The following is a 25,367-nucleotide window of genomic DNA, read 5'->3' as shown; positions in this document are numbered from 1 at the left end:
AAAGGGCATTTTGAAACGCGTTTGAGACCACGATCGCTGTTCTGTGAGTAGATAAACGCAATGCCGTTTTGAAACGCGTTTAGATCTCATGGTCAAATCCCAGCTGTTTCCGGTGGTGCTCTCTGCCCATTATTTGTGTGTGACTGATGAGGCAGGTTTGGTGGTATGAAGTTGACCTTTACTCCCCGGGTCAGACGGCGCAAAGCAGCTGCGCAGTGACACCACTGGAATCACGATTGTATGATGGTTAGATAAACGCGGCTCCTCGAGAATCGCGTTTCAAACCACGTTTACAAACACCGTTGTAAATGCCTTTGGAAACGTGATTCTCTCTCTCAAGTTAGATAAACGCAGCCTATACTGACTGTAAAAAATCCTGACTTCATATACTTGGGTGTGTGTGTGTGACTGTTAGGATACTTTGTATCGTTCCTGTGAAAGTTGCTTGTCATCTGCATCAAAAGCCATCAAGAACACCAGCAGAAGAATCAACACACTGGGTGTGATTTTTTTTTCTTAACATTGTATGAAGTTTGCTGTCACTTTTTGCAACAAAAATCCTCACTACATAAGACTTGTGATTATTGTGACTGTATGATATTTTGATAACCCCCTTGTGGCCACACCTAAAATATGAATTGCATCTAACTGGCCAGCTACTATTCATGAGATAAAGTGTCCATAGATGCATGCTGACTGTTTTATAAATTGTAAAAGTGAAAATTGTGCACCATGATGTGGGGGGGGGGGGGGGAGGACACGCATTTTTTTCAAGTGCAATGACACGAGTTTCATTGTATTGTGGATTAAAACATAAAACATTACAAATACTTCTGTCGTAATAATTCCCATTGGGAATGGACCCCTGGGGTATTACCGGCAGTCGCTGTTAAAGATCAGGAAATATTCCTCATCAACATTTGCTTTGGAATTAGTTAGGATACTGCAGCAGCTCTTTGGATGAAAATAACACATAATAGAGTGATTGATATCTTTGATGGTATTTTTGAATTGGATGACATGCTTCACCTCTCTCTGGATCAATTCCATGCTTTTCAGCATTGGAAAATGATGAAAAACAGGGACATATGGTTATGAAACCAAGGGGGGGGGGGGGAAGGAGGTTGGGGGCTAGGGAAGAAGTATATATTTGTGTGTCTGTGTGTCTGTGTGCCTACATAGATTCATTTGTGGGGTGTAGAGAACACCAGAGTACAGTGATCACCTTTTTTCTGTTACACTTGTGGAATATAAAATGTAATAGGAAAACTTGTGGGATATAAAATCTGGAGGAGAAAATAATACAGTTCTGCAGAAATCTATGAGTGTAAATACTTAATGTGTGTTTACATGTATTTAGAAGGAGGCAAGGAAGAAGTCCTTTTGCTTTTCAATACATTTCTAACAATTTCACAAGTGTCCACAATGTGCAGAAATCAATATTTGATAAGTCCATTTAGTAAGTTAATTTTGAATTTTGAATTTTTAGTGTTTTATTGATTTTTTGTTTTGTGTTTGTTTTGTTCTTCTTTTACTCAAGACATTTCATCATGAGACCCACAAGGTGCTTGCAATGTGTATGTATCATGGACCTACGGTTATGTTGGATCATTGTATGGCTGTTCTGGATATATGTTAATTTTCTTACAGCAAAGGGCATAACAAGACAAATGAAAATCCAAAATGTGATGAAGTCACTTGTATAACAGATCAAACAGATAAAAAATGTTATTTATATATTTGGTAGATCTGAAAACTATGACACAAAGTGCTTTATCCTGTGACCTTTGAAAAGGACAACAAAACAGCTAAGTGATTTTGAATTATGATGCATCAAATTACATCCTTGAGTCTGGATGGATTCTCAAAATCATTAGTGCTTAACCTTCTGTTATAAACGTTATACGAGTCGAAGGTTTGGGGTCTGAAAATTGATATGGCTAGTGACTACTTTTCAAAAAGAACTGCCTTTTGCAGCTGCTCAGTGATTATTTTGCATTGCCAAGGGGTGATATGTACTGGACATGTAAGCTAGGAGTCTCAACAAAAGCTACTTGATAACTGAAACTTTTAATGACTTCTGCAGAGAGAAATTGATTGCTGTAAGTAAAGTGACCCCAGTTCTGTTGCATTCCTCAATACCCTGCTAAATTCATTAAAATCACAAAAATGCCCAGTACCAGGATATTTCTGCCCTTCTGCAATGAATGCAACCCTTCCTGAAGATACCAAGTGTAGCATGTACTGTAGGGTCAGGCCTTTGGTGACAAGTCTTCAAGGTACTGAAGTCTTGACAAGGTATGATGTTGCCCCCTTCTTTTTCCCAATGTGATGTACCCTTTGGTTGCTCAGAGCATGGACCTACAACATATCTTACCCCATGGCTCCAAATCAGATTTCCTCTGCGATTTTGAATACCAGTGACGAGGGGGTGCATATTTTAATCTGTCTAGATGAATACAAGTACCCGTAACCCCCTCATCCAGGACTATACTCCACCCTCCTAACTTCTACTTGAAGTTCTTGCTGGTTTCTTGAGTGGTTAGATCAAGATGTGATGGAAATGCAAAGTAGGGGCATATATGCATATTCTATAACCTTTGTGATGTGTACATGTATGTCAGTGTGTGAAGTTATCTTTGCTGCTCAGTGTTAATCTTAAGACTTTCCTTTTTGATGCTAATCTGTGACTGAATTTTGTTGTGAAGTGCTGTGAAACCAGTCATTGACTGTGTAAGGGCGCTATATAAATGATCCGATTGTATTGTATTATATTGTAGTGTTCAGTCTGTATCTTAGAGGTAAACTTAACATCGCTATGCACTTAATTGTTTGTTTGTTTGTTTGTTTTTTTTTTGCTCATATAGTTCTTCAAGTAGGAAAAGAAGCATTCCATATTTTCTTCCATTTCATTTTCTGGCCAGAAAACAGGCCCTAAAATCAAAACAAGTGTTCATGTGTGTGTGTACATGTATGTGTGCATGTGTGGTTTTTTTTTTTTTTTATCAAACATTGCAGATTGTATATTGCGTTTATACATTCAAGATGAATGTTTTTGTCATGTGAATTTATAGAAATCAAATAAAGATTACTGAAAAAAAAAATGTGTGTGCATGTGTGTGTGTGTGTTTATTACCTATTCACCCGTTGAGGACGGACTGATTTTGCTACAACACGTATTTCCCATAGACACTTGGCGGAGTAAACTCGGGACTAGTCTTCAGCGGGTTAAACCTGAAACTGGGATTTGTTTTGAACTCTGCCTTGATAGAATTCTTCATGATTGACTGCCCTCTGGCACTCATGCTTCTCTGCCAGCACCCGTTCATTGTTTTCTATCTTACCTATCTCTCTTACGATCTTACGATTATTTGCATTTATTTGGGTACGCTGACAAAGATAACAATGGAAGAAAAAGAGAGGCAGAAAGAGTACAACACACAGATCAGAATTACGTCAATGTACCCACAGCTGCCCTGCTAAAGTGAGTGTTACAGCAATCAAAGATCAAACATTTTCCCTTTGACCCTTAAACTTAATGAACTCTCCACGAAGTTGAAGAATATATACGTACATACACATTTTTTGTTTTGAATATTTCTAAAATTCTGTCACTTAATGTGCAACTCTAGTCTATGTTCATTCTATCTGTAATTTGAGTGGTAGTGAAATTTTCATCTGAGCTTTATGAAAGCTGGATATTCAGAAATCACAAAGTTATGGTAGTTTATCAAAGTCAACATAACTTAAATGTGGAAAGGAAATGCAAAATTATTGCATTTAGTAAGTGTGTGTTTTTGTGTTTGTGAACATGGCTCTGGGTGTTTTTTGTGTGTTTTTTTTTAAAGAAATGACATTAGTATGAGTTATTAGAAGTTAGGGTAGTGAACCATGAGTAGAAGCATGCTTGTTTACAATATAAGATGATGCACATACAGTGAATGATGAAAAACAAACTGGAAAAAGAAAATTCTTTCACAGCCACAGGACTGACTGAAGTTACTGCAGTCAGAAGGACCCCTATTTTACCCCCAATTTTTCCCTTTCCCTCAAAGTTTTTTTTTCCCTCTCATTTGTGTGAAGCATCAGGACGGGAGCATCATGCTGCTGTACTGAGCCTGAGAAATCACTTAGCCATAGATTAGATCAAACCTAGTCAGCACTTGCTCATTTTTTTTTTAAACCCTCCCTTTTTTTTGGGGGGGGGGGGGGGAGGGGGAGGGGTAAAACTTCCTAGAGTCCAATGTTGTGTCCAATGAATCTGTCCTAATCTTTTGCCCCCTCCCCTCATTCTCTGGTCCCTCCATCCCTCCCTTTACACCTCCCCCCCCCCCAACAAAGGAGAACTTTAACCCTGCTGTTCCAGGGCTCTCTGTGTTCATACACCCTATTTATACTATTAGCGAAAAGGGAGTTCTGAAGCCTCCTATAGCAGCTTCTAGCAGTCCTTCAGCTCAGTATAAACAGACAGAATTCAGAAAGGAAGATCTGATCAGGTCAGATTCTGAAACCATCCAGAGCCTCCTATAGCAGCCGTGAAGAGCCGCAGCTGCAGTATAAATGCTAGGTGGTTCGAGAAGCTGCTCTTTGCAGACCTGGACTGAATAGCATCACCAGTTATCATAAACAAACCAGCCGTTGTGACCAATCGCTGCTGATAAACGCACAACTTGTGTATTTTGCGCTCAATCACATTGCTGTTACTATGTAAGGAATTCAAAAGCCTGTGCCTTCCATGTATTTAAGGAAAACCCGGTTACCATGGGAACAGAGCCAGTTGGGCCTGCCTGGGTGAAACCAACCCGAGCAGTATAATAAGACAAGAGACCACTTTTTTGAGCGGGCTTTCAAACCTCCTCAAGCATTTCTTGAAACCCACCTGCAGTATAAATGGGGTATACACTATTAAGGAGGAAATCCACCCAAAAAATAAATTTACTTCAAAAGAAAGAGAAAAAAATTACCTACAGAATGATACAAAAATGACCAAAATTGGGTAAGAAATGAGGAAGATAAGACATTTTGAAATTTCACATTTTTTTCGGAAAACATTTCTTGACCAGTTCTTATGAATATTCAAATGAGCGAGTTGATGATGTTATACCATCACAATTTTTCATGTATGTTATATATGAAATATGGAAAAATTGTTATTTTTAGCTAATTCATAATACAAGTAAAAGCATATTCTCATACCAAGATATATCAGAGTTAACATTTGTTCTTTTCTATTTTGGATAGTTTTAAGGCAAGGTTTATATTTATACAGTTGAAATATGAGGTTTTTGTCATTTCTGTATATGAAATGAATAAGAAAACTGTGAGAGCATGACATCGTCAACTTTGCTCATTTGCATAGTCATAAGGACTGGTCAAGAAATGTTTTCAAAAAAAAAAAAGTGAAATTTCAAGATGTCATATCTTCCTTATTTCTTAATTGATTTTTGTAATTTTTGTATGGTTATGTAGGGAATGTTTTTCTCTTTCTCTTGAATTTAATTTATTTTTGGATGGATTTCTTCTTTAAATTCAATTTGACTAGTCAGTTCCTCTTTAAATTCAATATGACTAGTCAGACTCTGTCCACATCATCATCTCAGGAGAGCAGCCCATTTCATATAAAAAAAAAATAGACCTAGTACTACTGAGTAGTTTAACAGTTTAGAGCATAGTGTGAAGAAAGTGACCAGAAGCATGGATTTTTCACCAGTTCCTTTCAGCTTCATGTCACAGTCGTGAAGATTGAAAAAAACAGGTAGCAAGCAGTAATTGTTGATAACACAAGTACCTGTATATCGATTGTGAAAATGTACCGATTCAAACTAAAGAGCAAAGGCATGATTTAGACCTTTTTTGACTTAGGAAGAAAAGCATGAGTTAAGACAGGAGTATTCTGAGGTTGTAAAAGTAGTAGGCCTAAAAAGCAAGTCATACATGTGTTTGATATTAAGGAATATATTGGACAGTTCAGAGTTGCACGTATTAAAATAATCTGTCAAAGCTGTTTTACCAATAGGCCTACTTTACCTAGATGTTGGAAGATGTCTTCATTTTCCACATTGTGAGAGTAAAAAAGTTTGTACTTGACACTTCTCAAACTTGTGCATCAGGCCCTGCATCACTTCATTTCATGCACTGTGGAAATTTCTTCACATATATGTGGACAAGTGTGAAATGTAGTGCACATAATTATGTGGAATAAGTAGATATGGGCTTTATCCATTCAAAATGTGATTAGTTCATCACAAAATGCCACCACTTTGTAAAGTTGTATAATGATGATGAGATCATCATTTGCAGTGATCACTGATATTTTGTGGTTGGGTGTTTTTCTCGAAAGCTTTCCCTAGCCCCCTCCCTTTACATATTCCCAGCAGGAGTATGTACTACGAGTTATAGTTTTCAACAATGATATCCACATTTTGAGGAATTCAATGTTGTCAGAGTTGTAGAAGACCCAGTGGCTCTGCTTTAATATTCTCTTGCTTTAGAATGGTGTAGATATAGTATTTTAATAACTTTATACTTGATAAATGCCAGAAATTATCTTTTCTCGTATCATTTTAAAGGTCGAACAGAATTTAGGAACTGCAGTATTTTTTTTTTTTCACCAGAGCAACCTTCATGTTAGCTCTACAACAGCTGTATACATGCATTCTTATGATGTTTTGCCAGAACACGTAGCTAACATGGCATGCTACATTGCACAGATCAAAACCATTATGCATTGGTATTGCATGCATAATGATTTTGTTTATTTATGCGTGTTTTTGGTGAATTACATTGTGTTCTTTCTGCAGACCAGTGTTGCTATTGAATTTTGTATTCTTAACATTTGCAGGCTGCACTCACAAAGACTTGCAATTGTTTAGTTGTTCTCTGCAAAACTTAACACCCTATACCATAGGCAGAGGGAGTATAACCTGTATCTTGGCTGCTGGTGTTTTCCTGCACGTAAAGAGTCAATGAAAGTCAAGGGATGTTGAGAGCTGTGACTGGAGTGAAATGAGGGTCTGAGGATCAGACTGGTTCACTGTACTCCAGCCTCTGTTTGTGATCGTCTCACCTCCCTGATTGGTAGAAGCTAGTCCACATCTTCTTTGAACTCCCTGTGTTTATTGTGTTTGGTGCACGCAGCGCTGTGCCTTGGTGCCCCAATCCAGCAGGGGGGTGTCGCTGTGGTGCAGTGGTGCGGTGGTGCTTCTGCTCTTGTGTGCATTGATGTGAGACAGCTGTATCTGCGTGTGTGTTTGTGTATGTGTGTGTGTGTGGTGTCATAGCTGTGTAGGAGAGAAGGGGTGCAACTCCTCTGTGTGTGTGTGTGTGTGTGTGTGTGTGTGTGTGTGTGTGTGTATATGTGTGGTGTGAGTGTGTGCGCTTGCCTAATCCCTGAAATCGAAATCGTGTGTGCATGTACACAACAGAAGGGGCGCATGGCGAATGAAAAAGAGGAGAAAGAAATAACTGTGCATTCAAGCAGTGGAGCTAGCTGGGGTTGGCCTAATCGCTCCACCATTCTGCCCTGGCCACAGAATCAGCAGAGGACTGGCACAAGCAGACCCATTGTGCGCGCCAGCAAAACTATTCCATTAAACAAAGTTCAGCAGTGGGGTATACTAGTACTTTGCGGGCGAAGCAACAGCGGCATCTAGAGGCATGTCTTCAGTGTACTTATGAAATCATATTGGGCTCATGTTGTGAACGGGAAAGGCTTCTCTGCCCTGCAATTTTCCTGTGGATGTATGGATCATTGATTCAGAAGTATTTCACCATTGCTGGGATGCCATTTTGCAAGGTAGAGAAGTATAGATAACTCTGGATAACTCTGGTTTGTCTGGGGAACTTTTGGGGGGTTCTCCTTTTGGCCACAGAGAGGACTAGATGTGGCTTCAGTGCATGTACGCGTTAGATTTGGAACGGGGAGTTCAACCCAGTGTCGTGCCTGAATGAGGAATGATACTACTGCTTACTCTCTGTAGCTCTAAAGACTTGGAGGAACCACTACCACTGCATGCAGTGGTATAAATGCTGAACCCACTGCAGGCTTTCATTGTGTTTCACATGGCAGCACCTTACATCACTTCTCTCAGTATGATTGTAGTTGTGCTGTGCAAGCAGAGCCAAGATATTCAGGCATTTCTGTAATCATTACTGGGCAGTGTGATTCTTTTTTCTCTTTCTCTCTCACTGCAATAGTTCTTATGTTACATTGTTGATACTGCTGACACATAATATGCTTACCTTTTGTGCTACTTCATGCAGTTAAAATCTTGCGCTGCCATTATGTGATCCCATTGGTTATGCTGTTGAGAAGTTGAGATTGGTTATGATCTTTAAATGAAAGGCTTGCATTTGGTAATGTATATTTCTGCCATCTATATGGAGTCATATATGTTTTCTACCATACATAATTTGATTTTTCAAATATTTAGTTTAACTTTTCTTGTATTTTTATGTTTATCATACCTGCAGGTTTTCCTTTGAAACTAAAAATGGAATATCACACAAGGAGAAGAGACATTGTCACGTAGAGCTGAGAAGCACAGGATCGAATCCCCTTCCTCCAGAGACTGGATTTGCTTTGACAACATGGCCACAGTTTGGATTTGATATAGCTTGCCCTTGCTGTGGATTTTAGTACATTTTCTCAAGTCAGATATTGGACGTATTATCATCAGAAGGCATATCCACTGTCAGTTTGGACCAACTCTTTGTCAGTGCATGGTGGAAAAGGTTATCGCGCAGTAGGCCCGAATTCGTTCGGTGCAGGCAGGGAACAAGGGACAGGTGATGCGATGAGCACTCGCTGATTCTGAGTACTTAGAGAGAGCATATCCGTCTTGCGAAAGTTATGCAAAGGACGCTCGCATCGTTATGACGCTTCCACGCTGTCCAGAGGATCGCGCCGCAATGTTTTCACGAACTTTCACACGCCGCTTCCCACGTAGGACAGCGGTCTGGCTGGCAATAGTCTGCTTGACGTGTTCATGGACGCTGTCACCGGTTTTAGCGAGGCAGTCAACTAGCAATACAGGTGGGGTAAAGTGTAAAATCTGTACAATTGTTGGTTTGCCTCAGAAGGGCTTGTTGTATTTATCATGTTTGTTATTTTTCAGGTTGTTTGCAACACCACTGCATGAAAGCATGAATATTATTGGTGTATTTCAGCTTCATTTTAAGTGGTTTTTGTTGTTACCAGAATTACATATAATTGTGTGTTTCATATGTAGCTTATTTGGCCGCTTTTCCTCACAGAAATTGGAAGTTTTTAACATATTATCAATATACTTGGAATATAAGGTAGTTTCAAAAGCAGGTAATAAGCAAGTAAATAGTTGTATGTTAGCAGAAGAATATTTAGTGGACTTAAACCTGGACCAACCACTTACATGGCAGTAAATCACATTAGAAATAGGAAGTTTATTGCTAGAGGTGTGTTTGTGTGTGTGAGTGTGTGTGTGTGTGTGTTTGGTCTGTGGAAACAAAAAGGAGGGGGTGGATGGGATCATTGAAAAATTCAAAAGTCCAATATCCAAAAATGTTTCCTGCAAGATTTGAATGAATTGCCCCAAAGTTAATCTAAATAAGTTTATATGCAGTTCTGTTAAAAAATGGACTTCAAAACTGGCTCTAAAAATGATGATTTTACTTCCATCTTTTGAGATGTTTGCCTCTTAATATTTCATCTCTTCCTTGTTCTTTTGTAAGTGCAATGAAAATTCATAGGTTTAGAGTTCAGACATTAAACAACATTATTTACTGATGTTGAAACAGGATTCTTTTTCTTCATTTTGAATTGCTAAGGTAATTATAATCAGTTCAGATTTGTGTGGTTCTAACATTGCTTATTACTAAAATGTTTTCATTATTCACTCAGTATCACTATTCTTTTGCATAAGCTCTTTTTAAAGGCATATTTTCATCCTTCCTAGAGTCCTGACAGCGTGGTAGTTGAATAAAGAAAATAATTTATGATATATACATAGGCATTGCTTTGGTCATGTGACCAGTTCTCATCATGTTCCTTTCGAGAGGAGCATCCTTAGCCAAACCATCCAATTTAGTCTGGCAGTACTGTACATCTTGTCTTCATACACAAAATATGTGTTCAAAGATTACTTGACTTGTGGTGTCTTGAAGACATACTGCTTGATACAGTGCACTCCTATAATAATGAACATGATTTTAAAAAAATTCTTGGTACGAGGAAGTAAAATTTTAGGTCCCAAAATTATGGACAACGTTGTGTCCTGGGCCTTGAGACAGGAGTAATCCAGGCATCAAAGTTATATTGTTGTTAAACTCAAAATCTACTGCACCGTGCAATACCAACCTACCTGACAAAGGGACAGAATAATCAGCATGTTGATTGCGGTCACTCACCAGGAAGAAGAAGAAGAAGAAGAAGAAGAAAAATCACTGTTGTGTAAAGTCACTTTGGGTTCCCATGTTGGGGGATAAAGATGTCATCCTGACTTTCAGAGTTTCAGAGAGAGAAATCCCAAAACCAAAGGCTGATAATTATGTAGCTTCAGTTTGCATGTTTTTTTGCTAATAATGTGGTTTCATTATTTTTGTCACATCATTTTCCCTTGAGATGAGCATGGCCTTTTCTTTAAAGCTAAAACATCCAATCTAGTCTTGCAGTAACGTACGTCTTGTCCTCATCATACACTAAATATGTGTTCAAGGGTTATTTGACTTGTGGTGTTGAAGACATACTGCTTGATACAGTGCACTCCTGTTATAATGAACACAATTTTAACAAAATTCTTGGTACACGGAAGTAAAATTTTAGGTCCCAATATTATCATTTATAGGATGCCTATATCTTTATATAGGTCTACTTTACAGTTTGGCTGCAACAAAATTTCGATGCAACAAAACTTCAATGTAACAAAAGAAAATTGCTGGTCGCTAGGATTTTGTTATCACTGGAGTAGCCTGTACATGTATTTGCGAATGATGGCTGAGAATTTGAGAATCTCCAGCAGATTCATGATAAAAGGGACATTCTAGATGATTTAATGTAATTTTACATGATGTAGTAGGCTTTCATAAAGCAATAGTACTATGTGTAGTTTTGTAGAATTACTTTTGTCCCTTAGCATAAAAAGCATTAGGCCTACTCTAAAAACCCAAAATAAAGTACACTGAACAAGGATGATAACACAGAGGTTCACATATTCCAGTAAAGTAGCAATGTAATTCCATTACATAGAATAGGTCACTTGCTCAACAGGTCCACCTGGGTAGAATTTATGCATGCTTTCTTCTTTCATTCTGCTTCCTTGAGCACCCAATCATGCATTCTCATGTAAAGCTGCTCAGTCATCATCCTGGTTCATTGTGATTGTTCATATCTATCGATTTTGAAAGCATTTTTATTCCTCATCCCAAACACTGTAGATTCTGAACTCTGTACCCAGTATAACCAATTGAAAGGTGTTCAGTCGCAAAAGTCAGTAAGTCATCTGGAAGTCTCCTTTAATGTAAAAGAGAGGAAAAGGTCCAAAATGTGCTTTGAAAGGAAAGGGTCTAAAATGTGCTTTGAAAGAACATCAACGAGAACTTCTTCATGCTGGTTATGTTGCATATGTTCCATATGTTAGAGTGGAGTATATAATCACCTAAATCATGCAGTAGGTCCAGATCTGCCCATCTATCGCTGCAAATACACACTGTGAGCATGCACAGAGCATTGTGCCCAAAGCGAAAAACAAAGGCCCCACAAATGAGAGGGACCTTCAACTGTGAACCTACACTCTTTTCATCCACCTGCGTGTGACCAGCAACAACCAGGATGAGCCAAGTTTTCTGGATAGACAGTACAAATTGAATTTTGGCAATTTTCTCTCTACCACAAGGGAAAAAAAGGTTGGAGGAGAAGAAAAGTGAAAGAGGCATATGAAACATGGAAAATAGGGTGGGGTGGAAAATAGGGTGAGGTGGAAATAAGCAGCAGTGGTGGGTAATGGTGATGGGAAAGGAAAAGTGGGGCTGTAGCTGGCTGGAAGCAATCACCAGCTGTTCCTTAAGTCCCTTTGGAACATAGTCCCTGGGTCAGGATGAATAACCCCATTTTTAGATGTAGTTCTTGTTCTTTGTCTGTTGGGGCTCCAGTGATAATTTTCACCCCCCCCCCCCCACCCCACTGTCATGCTTTTAGGGAGGGGAAGAACATATCTCCTGGCAAGACAGAAAACTGAAAACAAGTTCCGAAGACTTTCTCTTACTCTGAGTATTGAAGGGCGTTGGGGATGTTACAGGTCTTGTATAGTTTTTGAAAATAACAAGATTTGTTCAACTTTGTATACAAACTTGTACGCATGTGTTTTGTGCTGTAGTTGATCTTATTTTTAGCAGGAAAATAACAGTGAACAAGCACCTTTCTTTCGTGCATGGTTTCTCATAAAATAAACTTTGGCTGTAATAGTTGTTGCTATTCAATTCACAATTCACTCTCAGTCATAGGGACCTATATGATAAAACAAGGGAGTGTACTAGGCTTGCTTTGTGAGGTTCTCTGTTTTTCTCTCGAGGTTACCGAACTGCTGAAAACAGATTGGAAGTATAGGGCTCTATGTGTGGCAGTAATGCCAAGCAGTTATAGAGCAGATATAGAGGGTTTCCTTTATTGGCTGAGTTTGTAAATGGTGCTTATTGCGACTGTTTATGGTCATGGGGTTTGCCGATGATCTGATCATCTGCTGTATGCTAAGGGGTCACTTTGGGTAGGCACACAGATGTATCATAAAATAATCTGACTTCTGATTAAACTCCACTGACAAAAGAGATGGTACCATTCATCTGAAAAAGCATCTTCTATGAAGCGTTACACTTTTAACAATAGATTTTAATTGTATGCACAAGATAGCAACGTAGATGCAGTGTACACCTGGTACATAGCACATAAACTGCTTTTACATTAACCGTTGAAAAATGTCATTTTTTGAAAATGTCACAGTATCAAATGGTTTTTGCTTGACCCTTACTTGTATTATTTTTTTCTCTGTACTACTTTGGGTCCCAATCCACTCTTGTTGGAGGACTCTGGGCATTTTATATTTGATAGCTATAGATATAGTACTTTGCACAATAGCACATTTCAACCTCCCAAAATTTTCAATTTCTGACTGTTTTATTTTCTGATATCTCTTCTCTCTTTCCTTCCCTTCTGTGCAACTGACTTTAAGAACACATATCACTTCAAAAGCTGCAATCCTTCACTTCCTTTTTCGAGAAAGAATCAGATTAATACAGAGATTTGGGCCCAACTCCCGGGTTGTGACATCAATTTGAGTCAGTTGAAAGAGTACGCACAAGTGATTTGTGTGACTCAACTCCCTGTGAGCAAGTACAGATTTGTGCATGGATCCTGTTCAAACGGAGACAACTGACAAGCTTGAATGTAAGAGGTCTACCAGATTGGTAATGTTGGTTTCAAAATGGATAAGATATTGCTGGTATTGGGTTGTTTGTTTTGTTTTGTTTTGTTTTGTTAACTGTGAAACGAGATTTGACAATCGATTTGACTGTACTGCAACAGCTAGATACTGAGATATGGCAACAAAGTTCCTGGACTAGTTGCCAGAGCTGCTCTTCATATGTTTTTAGACCCAAAAATATGTTGATTTGTGATTTTATGAAAAAAAAAAAGTTCTCTTACACAATTATAAAGCTCGAAAAAAAAAAAAAGAAGAAGAAAACAATTATGAGACATTTTACTAGTTCAGAATGTGTGTTTGTGTTTGTTTTTTTTCCCACATGAAATCAAGGGAAAATATAGTTACGGTTTTGTTGTGAACAACCAAATTAAGAATATTAGTACCTTGACATTGTAGTCATGACTGAATGTTCCCCCCTTTTTGCGTTCATGCTTCTCAAAGGATGCCACATTTCATGATGTTCTGACAGTCTGAGCTGTTTAAACTATTTAAAGTTCTTGATTCGTTCGATCTTGTTTTATTGTCTGCATGGAAAAATGGCTTTAATACCCTCCTGTCAATGGCACATGTTCCTCAGTCTGTAAAGCAACTGCATGCAATGGTGGATCAGAGCTTCTTGATCTGTCAAAGTAAACATAGCTCTATCTCTGACTGGCTGGCGTGATATAACCACATGATAACGCCATTATAAACTTCTTAAATTTCTGTGCACCTGCCTGATCAAAGTCTTTGCCTTCTGCAAACTCTTCAGTTTTTATAGAGATGTATGCCTCGCGACTCTTTTTTTTTGTTGTCAGTTTGAGTAAATAATCTGGAAAGCAAGGAAAGGAGTGGTTAGAAGAAGAAGGAGAAACAAATAGAAAAATGTTAGGAGGAAGATAAATGAAAAAGGAAGGAAAATAAAAAGGTGGAAGAGGAAGGTCGATCAGGCTAGCCTTTACTCAAGCAGGAATTAAAACCATTATGTTTTTTTATGGGAAAAATTATCAATAGAGTGGCATTGCCTAGACATATTTGGGGCAATGTTATAAAGACAAGCTGAAAGCAGGAAAGAGTATGAAACTTTTGGTTTCATTCACGTCTATTGCAAGTGTGCAAGACAGTTGCAATGCTGAGCTCGCAAGGATTCACCTCTCATTGTGATTATCAAGACAACAATCTGTTTATCCTATGATAGGTTTCTGTCATTCCTACAAAGTAAATGTGACCGGGTGAAGTTAATGTGGTTTAATCACCCTGTACACACTTCATCTAGCCTACTCACTTCTTTGACTTGGGTCAATGTGTATGCCTACTTTCCAGAATATTGTAAGGTTGCACTGGGTTTGTTGTTGTGTGCAAAAACACCTCTGTTGCTTGATAGCTTTCTATGAATAGACATTTCGTTTCTCATTCAAATTGGAGAGAAACCTTAGTATGTGTATACCCACTCTTCAGCCTTGTTTGGTTGCAAGAAGAGGATCTTCTATGACTTTAGCGAATAGTTGTTATTTTTTATTGAGCAGTTAATTACGTACAAACCAGTACGTGAAATTTCCAAGTAAGGCAGTTTACAAATACAAGTGAAAGAAGGGATACCTCTTAGATCTGTTCCCTTTTAAACTGGACCCAAAAACAAAAACAAAAACAAAAACATAGCAACAGCAAAAAATGGGGATAGAGAAAAAGAAAAGAGAGAGAGAGAGGGAGAGAGAGAGAGATGAAGAAGAGAGAGAAGGAATAGAGATAGGGAGAGGAGAGTACAACTCATAGAACAATGTGGCTCTGAATAGATAAACGGAAAATTGCAGTCATTATGTCACCTGACTCTAGGATCAGTTCAGCTGTGGAGCCCCATGCTGTGGTATACAATGTCCCAATGGCGGGCCATTTTCTCCTAACAACCTCTTTTCTCTCCCAAACTCCCTCCCTCTGCCCAACCATCCCCCCCCCCCCAAAAAAAGCTGTTTTTCTCCAAAGGGGAGTCATTGATGCTTGTAATTGATTTTGTTCAGATCCAATCTATTGAACCAGTGTCTGTAGCAAGGGATTTTGCAGTGGGCTGTGTGTGAAGACATCTTCCTGTCTCCAGTCCAATCCTACACATAGGTATTTTCGAGGATGGCCACTGAAGCCTTTGAACACCCCCATTATTGAAAGAAAGATATTATTCAGAGGGGTGAAGGTTCAGATGCAAGCTTCTTCACTCTGTCTCCCTCTACAAATTAAATTTGTTAAGATCGCAACTGCTGATCTGTAAATTAACAAACATGTCGGAAAAAAGGAACCAGTGGGACTCGAACCTGTCATTTACTGCTTTCCGGGCAGCGACACTACCACCAGGCTGTCCCTGGTTGCCGGCTGTGACACGATGAACATGGAACAAATACTCAGGCAGTTGCGATCTTAAATTTAATTTGTAGAGGGAGACAAAGTGAAGAAGCTTGCATCTGAACCCCCATGATTATTATTATTATTATTTATTTTTTTTTGGGTACCTAACTCTCACCTCCCACCCTTTACCTTTCCTAAGCTTGGTGCACCTAGACTTGACTGCTTTATAAGACCTTAGCGAGTAAATAGTGAGCTCTAGGAGAAAATAAATTGTCCTTTTGGCTTGAATGAAATGTTCTTAATTTCCAGGCGAGAGGGCATGTTTTAGAAAAAGCAATGATGCTACATGCTGTTTGGATACAACATGTATGTTATGATGCATGTTGTGCTGGCTGTGACATTTGTTTCCCTCAAATTGTTTGTGTGAATATTTGAATTTCTAAGCCTATATAATAGATACTGTTGCTTTTTTTCAACAGAAACAGACCATTTGCTTTTGATATCTGCATTGTCAAAGAACAGGTGACTGCTGATAATGTTGTTTCATGCTGTTGTTAGCACCAAGTCTATCTCTTGCTTTGCTTATTTCTCATCTGCCGAACTTTTATCTGACTACCTTCTCCTTCAGCTATACTTATTTGGCCTGAATTCACTAAGGTGGTTCAAACTTAGACTATAGTCTGAAATAAGTGTGAAATAGGCATACCGTTGACATGCGGATGCGCGTATCAATGAGCGTTCTTTACTGGACGTCTGTTGGCGTACGCAATCTGTCAATTGTATTTACGCAAGATATATTTGCATAAACCATAGTTTGAATTTAAACCACCTTCGTGAATTTGGGCTTTACTGTCTTTGTCAATGAACATAATGATTTCCTCATTATGAAGCTGTCTTTGGATTAGGGCGTTGAGTTGGCTCAGTCGGTAGCGCGTCTGCCTCACGATCACGCGGCCCGGGTTCGAACCCGAGTCTGGACTGAGCAATGTTGTGTGTAAACATACCGTCCCCTCTAGCAAGAGGCAAAACACTCTGTCCCTCTGATAGGACATAAAATGGAGGTCCCGTGTATGAGAGAGCAACAACTCATGCATGTAAAAGATCCCGCTTCATTCATTCATCGCAAAGAGCAGGGTGTTTAACCCGGTAAAGCGGTCCCACCTCACATCCAACTGGACCCCATGGAAGACCAGCTTAACGTAGCTGAATATGGGCTATCCAGCCATCTTGTCAGATGGAAAATGAACAAACAAACAAACAAACAAACATTCCATGCAGAGATGCCTCATGGTAATTTGTGTTTTATATCAGCATAAACTTTCAACTTTTAGCAATTAGAAAAGAAGTTTGACCAAAATAGTATTTTTACATTTAGATATGCAGAAAAGATGACAACTTATATGTATGTTTTGAGGCAGATTTTTGTGCTTTCGTGTGCGTTACAGCAGTGATTCTGGCAAGCCTGCCAGAATTTTGACACAGATAGATATTTCTCATTGCCACTGGCTGGTGGACTGTGGCTCATTTCCAACCCTGCTCTCAGATGTGCATTTTGTGTGCCTTACTCGTTACATGTGAACACTTACCTGTTCACTTCTTTGCATAAAAAAAAAAGTGTCTGTGTAGGTATGTTGTCCTCTCTCTACCCCTCCCTCTTCCCCCTTGCTACTTGGTCCTTTCTTTCTCCAGCCTTCGCTCCTGGAATATTGGCGTTTGGAAGCTCAAATCCAGCCCGCGGGCGAGATCGGTTCACAATGGACTTCTGCAGGGAACTTGAACCTGTACCTTCGTGCGTAGCACCCCTCCCCGCTCTCTCTCTCATTTTTTTCATCCCTCTTTTTTTCTTTTTTTTTTCTTTTTTGATACATGTTTAGGACCATGAATGCTGCAGCAAGGTCAGGCATTGTATGCCTTTCACAGTGCCCTTTCATCCGGTGTTAAGTGCGAGAATTCACAATCCGCAGAAGTCTCTGTGTCTCCCTCTCTCTCTCTTACCTTCTCTGTGTCCTTTCCTCATACTCCAATCTCTTTAGGCAGAGAATATATTCCAAAAGGAAATCAGAATTCAGCTGTCTTTTTGTAAGAAAAGGGGGAAAAAAGATTGTATACCAGAAATGGCCACAAAGGAGTGGGAGAGAGAACGGGGGACCACAGGAAAGAGAAAAGATTATTTGGCGGGTTCTCGATTGAAAATAAACCCCATTAAGATGTTGATTCAGTCAAGAGTTTGGATTTGTGGAAATAAATACCCTCGGTGAGGTTGATAGACGACTTAAACGGTATCTTTTATGATAAGGCCACTGGGGGAAAATTGAACGAGAGAAAGGATACTCACTGACGATCAGTTTTCCATTGATATTTAGAATTAGATACGGTTGTTTGGAAGTAAACAATATTTGTGCAACAACTTATTTTTCACTCAAATTTGTGTGGGACCCCTTTGAAAATTTTACTATTGCTCACACAGCCCCCCTCTCTCTAGGTAATCCCTGCTGAGAATTCTACTTTGGCAGAAACCTCAAAAGAGTTCAAAGTTAAAAAAGGGAAGGGAAAGTGTAAACTTAGTTACAATTTTCTGTGCATATTCTGACTATTCCCTCCCCCACCCCACATTTTTTCACCTGATGCGGAACTTCTGGAAGCAGAGGAAGGGACTGTCGATCAGAAAAAAATAAAAAAACTACAAAAAAGATTTAGAAGTGTATAGGGCCTAAAGAGAGGGTATGTTCTTTTATGAAAGCACACTGAAAAGAGAAAAGTTTTTGTCAGTATTTCAATGATCTTACAGGATTCTATGTATGATGACCACTTGCCGTCCATGCCAAACTTTTTCTATACTTGCTTTAAAAAAAAACTTCCTTTCAAACTTAACACTAGATGTGTTGCTAAGTAAGCACTGATTTATTTTTAGAGATGCTCTGTGAGAAGGTGATTCTTCTTGAAGGTTGCTTGCATCTGATGAGAAAGTTGCCACATTCTGTCATCCTTCTGGATTTTTCTTTCATTTCCTCCTCAGTGATAGTTGAAAATTGTTATCCAAACACTCAAGTTCATGAGATTGAGTGTAGATGTTATCCATTCGCCCAAGCAAATGTTCATACCCCAGCACTTAGTAAGACTATACCATATGGCAGGGGTAATGAGGAAAGGAGCAAGCCAAGATTGGGAAAGGGGGAGGGAGGGGATAACTTCATGTATGTTGGCTTGCTGACTGCTTATAGGCTTCTAATGGTGTAGGAATGGAGCAATTAGATGAGTGATTAGGTAGGCTGGATGGGGAGAGAGAATGTTAGGTAGATGAGTATCAACAGTGTTGACACAGATGGTGATACTTGAACTTTTCCTTTTGAGAGAAAAAGGAAAGGCAGTAAATCAATTCGAAGAGGTCTTTGCCATGTCGCTAATGCTGATAGCAATGATTATCTGGCTCGTTAATTCCTTGTCTTTTTTCTCTCTCTTTTCTTTTTGGGGGGGGGGGAGATTGCTGGTGATGGGAATGATGTAAAGATGAGAAAGGTACAAACTTGAACTTCCCTCATTCGTCCTGAGATAATCTGAAAAGATGAGAAGAGAGGGCATTTAAACCAGGCAAATGATTAGATTGGCAGAGACACTCTGCAACCGAGGGAATGGCCAGAAATGCAATAATAAACCTGGTTGAATCACGCCAACCCTCCTGTCCTAGTGATCGCAATGTTCCTATGTACTTTTCCACCCCGCACCCAGATCGAGGGGATAGCGAGGCTGAAAGAGATGCTTCTGATACAGATATCACAAAGTGTCACGGCCCAGATCGAAATCCATTCTTATCAAGCCAATGTGCAAGGAGGGAAAAAAAAATCAAAAGTGGAAAAAAGTTCTTGTATCATAGAAAACTGATTTTTAGAGGCATGACTAAAATCAACAGCAAAGAAAGAATGAAAGAAAGAGGGGAAGATAAATGAGAAAGGCTCATTATTGTGCCTTTTTTAGGGTGTCGGTGGTGTATGATTCATCATGCACTGACAATTCCACAGATGTTTTCTCTAATTCATTTTTTTTTTCTTGTCGGGGGGGGGGGGGGGATGCATTGGGGTCATTCCACTTCTGACACACTTTTACCCATTCAGGTCTGTTTCCTGTGATAATTTGACTTTGCCCATTTACCGATAAAGATACAGAGCCTACCCCCACCCCAGCCATTGTATATTTATGGGTTTATCAACTGTAATAAGTCATGACAGATATCAATGTGAGTTGTCAGAAGACCTGTGTCTTCCTTAACCACAGTGATTTTTTTTTTCAACGTGCCCTACCCCCACCCCCAAATTATATGCTCCATTTTTCAGAAAAAAAAATTATTAAAAAAGTCATCTTTTTATGTTTGAGATACAGTAATGGTAGTCTAGTAAGCAGAGAAGTAGTAATTAACATTGATCATAGTTTGTATTATCGTAGAATCTGATAATAATAGATCTGAAATCTGATGGACTTTAAGAGGTCAGTCAGGTCTTTGTACTGTCTCTCATACATCTCAAGAATAAACCTAGTTTAAAGGAGAGAGAGGGTGGGGGGGGGGGGGGGGAGGAGGAGGAATGAGTGTGTTCATCAATGAAAGTCACAAGTGAAAACCCCTCTTCTGATGTCTGTTGCCTGCAATATCCTTGTACAGCCAAGAACTGGAACCAGGGCACAGGCACAAATGGTTGTTGAAAAATGACTTCCTCTACAGACAAGACTTTGGCTAGACTCTGTTTAGGTGTGGTGATGGTGGTGGACAGAAAAAAAAGGGGGGGGGGGAGTGGCTGTAGCATTGGGACAAGGGGAAAAGACAGGGAGAGACCTGACAAGTAAAAGTGAAATGGTACTGGGGATGATGACTCACGTGGAATGATGTGGGATAGGACCGCAGGTGTTCTGGCACTAGGTCATCTCCCGCAGGTCAGAGAACCCTGTCCCTGCTGTATTGATTGAGGCTGACCCCTGAACTTCAATGGTACGTAACCCCACCTTGATGCAGATCTTGACAGGATTGGTATGCGGGATTCCGCGGTGATAGAGCAGGGGCAGAACAACACTGACAAGAACAGATAGGGTAGAAGACATACACTTAGATGTCTGTTTCTTTGCCAAATTGAAATAAACGAACAGTACCCCGTGCATATTAACTTCAAGGAGCAACATGCCTGAGGGAGAAATTTTGTGCCAAGAATTCTGGAAATGGAAAGTGACAAGTTTCAAAGAATTGGGCAAACTTGGGGCAATAGTTGGAAGATGATAAATGACGGCTAGTAACATGGTATTCATTTGGCTTTCTAGTGAATGAATCTTTGTCACCTGACTGCATTATACTTTCACTATCATGTGTGACAAGTTGTTGATTTCACTAATTGAAAGAAGATCTTAATTTTACTGTGGTCCATGGATATAGGGTATGCTAGATCAGGAATGTTTTCTGAACATATAGGTTTTGTGTTATAGCAGGAAAGACAGTCCTTCCCTACAATGTACCTGTGCTTAGAACCAGGTAAAAACTTCTAAGAAAGTATCTAATGGGACATGGTGCCCCCTGAACACCATACCAGTCAACTTTATAAGATCTTTTCTATTTCCTATCCATCTGGATTTAAAGTTTTGATGATAATTTGCTCTGATTGTACTGCTGTAATTGAAAGCAACTTTCTTACGTGGCATTCTTCGGATTATTTTTAAAATGTAATTTACTAGCTTTCCTCATGTATTGCAAATAAATTTGGATGAGATTCTGTCCTTATGTCTTGCAGAACATTAGCATAAGTCACTGACATGCACTGCAGACTGAATGGCCATTTTTTTTTTTTTTTTTTTTTTTGAGAAATTATGAGGAAATCTTAGTAGGATATTAACATTAGATCCAGGATCTGACTCATATATATATATGACAAAAATTCAGACAGTGATCATGAGCAGTGAAAGCTGACACTTGTCAGTGTTCAAAGCATTGTCTGCTAAACAATTTTTAGAGTCAAGGCATGGAGATGAATCTGTTTTGTTTTGTTTTTTATTCATTTGATTTGATTCTTCCTTTCTTTTCTTTTTTTTTTTGTACTTTGCGCCAAAGGAGTCGGTCAAAAGTTCAGTATTTCTTATGAATCATGGGAATGAGAACTGTTCATTGATACTCTCTACTCATGGAGTGTCTATGCAGACGAGACGGTAAGATTTCACTCTGCTTACTGTATCTTTATGTGAGCTCGTGCCGTGTAGGCTCTTTTCTGTCTGTATATGTTCATCCTTCTTTTCCTGGAGAAAACCAGAAATGTTAAGCAATGGCTGTAATTGCGAAATACACTGTCTAGACCTCAGACAGTGATATATCTGATTAAAGATATCCATTTAAAAAAAAAGGGGGGGGGGAGGATCAGTCCTGTGGAGAGATATGAGGGACAATCTGCTTTGATTCTTTCAGCAATCTGGGAGTAAGATATTTTGACAGATACTGTAAAAGTAGAAATTTTAGCTGTGTTGAAATTTTTGCACATTTTGCGCAACCAGAAACTAGCGCAAAAATAAAAGCACATGAATAGTTTTGCATGTCACATGTTTCTGTAGTTGATGTCTTGATTCTGCGGAATTAAAATGGTGCGAAACTCATCTTACCCTGCTGGGCTCGAAAAACTACTCACGCAAAAATATCTACTTTTACAATATATTGGATATTTTGTATTTGTGTCCCTTTCATTCATAAGTTGTCACATGTGAGCTACACTTGGATCAAACTATACGCAAGTCTGACACAGAGGAATTTATCCCTCATGTTTATATGGACACTGTTCTGTATGAGTGTGCTGTCTATCTGAAATGTTTCTTTTATACATTTTTAGTGTTTTCAAATGCTGGAATACATTTTGGTAATTAAATCTTAATGAAAAACGTCCTGTGAAAGTATTGATTGACATGTGGCTTATACACTCATTTGTTATCTTATGAATACAGACGTGTGCTCAAGCATACAGCACATATTATAGCTATTCAGTAGTTCTTCATGAAAGTTTTCTTCACTTTACTTCCAGAACAGTGCAAATGCCAACTGTGTTATCAGTCCCCCCCCCCCCCCCGTCTGAATGTAAGTTTAGTCTACATTTTATCATCAACAGCACCTCTTTTTTGATGTTGAAGTTGTATACATGTCAGAATGCATTTTTCCAACTGAGATTCCAGTTTGCAGTGTGAACAATAGTCCCCTCATTTAATCCTACTTGAATCATTGCCAGAGAGTAAGAGAAAGAGGCAGATCAGAGGGAAAGAGAGAGAGAGAGAGAGAGAGAGAGAGAGATTACAAACAGGCTAGCCGAGAAATTTGGCATTGTTGCAGCGATCTATCTAACTAGCCAAGCTCCATCAATGGGCTGTAGAAAGCAGTGGCACATTGCGAGAACACTAACTGGGTGCACGTACTTTTGCATTGAAATTGTTGAAATAGATAAATGGTTGTGGCACAAAGCACAGGCCCAGAAGGAGTGGAAAAACATCAGTCTGTGTGGTCGCTGGACCAAAAAGGTCAGGGCGCGGGCTAATCAAGAGTTTGCCTTTGATAGTCCTAGATCAGAGGATATGCATAGAATGGGAATAAATTACTGCGGCCTATCTTCAATCAGCAAAGAAAGAAAAGTTTTGGAAGACTGATAGGGTTTCGATATTAAAGCAAGGGGGAATGGGTTTTCAAGGTACTGGTATAATGAATGCTGATAGAGAAAGGGTAACATATATTAAATGCCTTACATTCTAGAGAGCAAAAAGTCATACGAGGGATAGCTGGTTATGAGCTACCCGTTACAACAATGTGTAGGGGTCCACTTGAGTAGTTATGTTGTATTTCCCAATTGATAGTTTGTGTCATGATCGTTCTAATCTTGCTGGGAAGAGGACTCCTTAAGGCCTATCTTACAAGGGAAGACTGGCTGCAACTGCCTCGAGTCGTGCTAGTCTAAAAACCAAGAAATGGCTTGCACTCCCACCAAAAAGGCGACTCTAGGGCAAATGTCCAAGATGTCTCCAAACAAGGAGAAAACTTATTTGCCCGAAAGTTGCAGAGATGTTGCTGCGATGTCACCGAGAAGCCTCAGCGACGTCTCCGGTAGGTTGCCAGTCGTGGGTCTTGGCAAAGTGGCAAAGACATCCTAGAGACGTCATGGACAACATCAGCCTCCGCGACTTGGCTGTGCCTATCAGGAGACATTATGAGACATCTCCGAGAACAGCTGGAGTCTGGAGAAAGTTTCCGAGAAAAATTGAACATGTTTGATTTTCTTGTGATCCAGGCGACAGACCACTCCATGGCCGGCGAGACTCGGTCGCTACCAGGTTGCCACCTAGTCTCCAAGCCACGCTGTTAAATGTTTGTGTCGTCAGAGATACAAAAGTTCCAGTCTGAAATTTTTGGCAAACATTTTTTGTCCATGTGATGGATGCATAATTATGGTCAGGTGGCACTCAAAATTGTTGTTGAGTTATGGAAGCACGTCATAAACAGGGCTGTGCTTAAAAGTCTGCAATACATTTTAAAACAATATAAGACATTTTCAGTTTGGTAGAGGGGGTCAAATTAATTTTCTCCTGCATCCTAACAAAAGAAAGTGACTCCTTAAAGGACAAGTTCACCTTCATTAACATAAGAATTGAGAGAATGTAACAATATTAGTAGAACACATCATTGAAAGTTTGAGGAAAATCGGACAATCCATTCAAAAGTTATGAATTTTTGAAGTTTTTGTGCAGTCACCGCTGGATGAGAAGACTACTGCAGTGTATGATGTCACATGCGTACAACAAAGAAGGAAAATATAAAGAGAATTCACAAAATTTCATCTTTTGAAAAAAGTACACATTCCCTTGACTCGTTACTGACATATGTTATGGGTAATATTATTCTCATTGCCTTTAGAAAGAGGCAAGTCAAGTGCTCTTTTATTATGCCAAAAAAGTGAAAATATGTTGAATTTTCTTTATATTTTCTTTATACTGTTGTACTCATATGACATCACGAGCCTTAGTAATCTCCTCATCCAGCGGTTCCAACACAAAAATGTTAAAAATTCATAACTTTTGCATCGATTGTCCAATTTTCCTCAAACTTTCACTGATGTGTTCTACTAATATTGCTGCATTCTCTCGGTCTTTATGTTTATGAATGTGAACTTGTCCTTTAAATCTGCTACTGGTGAATCAATATACTTTGGTGAAGTGAACGGCTCTCCTTGGGGGCAGAGGAGTCGCTGAATCCTGCTAGCCTCATATGAAGGGACATTCTCTCTGAGACAGTATAAAGTTTTGATAACTTGAAAATCTGGGATGTTATGATGAAATGTTGCTGAGCAGCTGTTCTTAAGCCAGTGGAAACATTACAAAGTCTTCATCACAGAAAACTTGATTGTTTTTTTTTTTTTCCCCCAAATGACTTTGACCCAGTGTTTTGATAGCTGAAGAGTGGAAACTTTGAGCAATGTGCTCTGGAATAGGTAGGGAACTTTGATCTAGAGTTAGTAGAAGCTGTTACACTTTGCCGACAAGTCATGGGAATAAGACGGTTCTCTGCAAAGTGACTAATTGAATAAACACAGAAGGAAATCAGGCAAAGTCATGTTCACT

The 25,367-nt window shown here is 39.2% G+C and overlaps 1 protein-coding gene across 3 annotated transcripts in view; it reads left to right on the top strand.

Annotated features, from left to right (window-relative positions):
- LOC140241511 (fibroblast growth factor receptor-like) overlaps nt 1-25,367 on the top strand; it is a 140,804-nt gene that overhangs the window by 48,227 nt on the left and 67,210 nt on the right. For 2 of the 3 annotated variants that reach the window (XM_072321244.1, XM_072321242.1), the window contains exons 1-2: nt 7,485-7,795; nt 8,473-9,034. In XM_072321244.1, coding sequence (XP_072177345.1) covers nt 8,875-9,034 — 160 coding nt within the window. In that variant the 5' untranslated portion in view covers nt 7,485-7,795; nt 8,473-8,874. Of the gene's footprint in view, nt 1-7,484; nt 7,796-8,472; nt 9,035-25,367 lie in introns of those variants that run through there. The other variant, XM_072321243.1, reaches the window with a different exon arrangement.

This window comes from Diadema setosum, chromosome 18 (genome assembly GCF_964275005.1).
Source record: "Diadema setosum chromosome 18, eeDiaSeto1, whole genome shotgun sequence".
In the NCBI taxonomy this organism is placed as follows: domain Eukaryota; kingdom Metazoa; phylum Echinodermata; class Echinoidea; order Diadematoida; family Diadematidae; genus Diadema; species Diadema setosum.
This window is presented reverse-complemented; position numbering and strand designations above follow the sequence as displayed.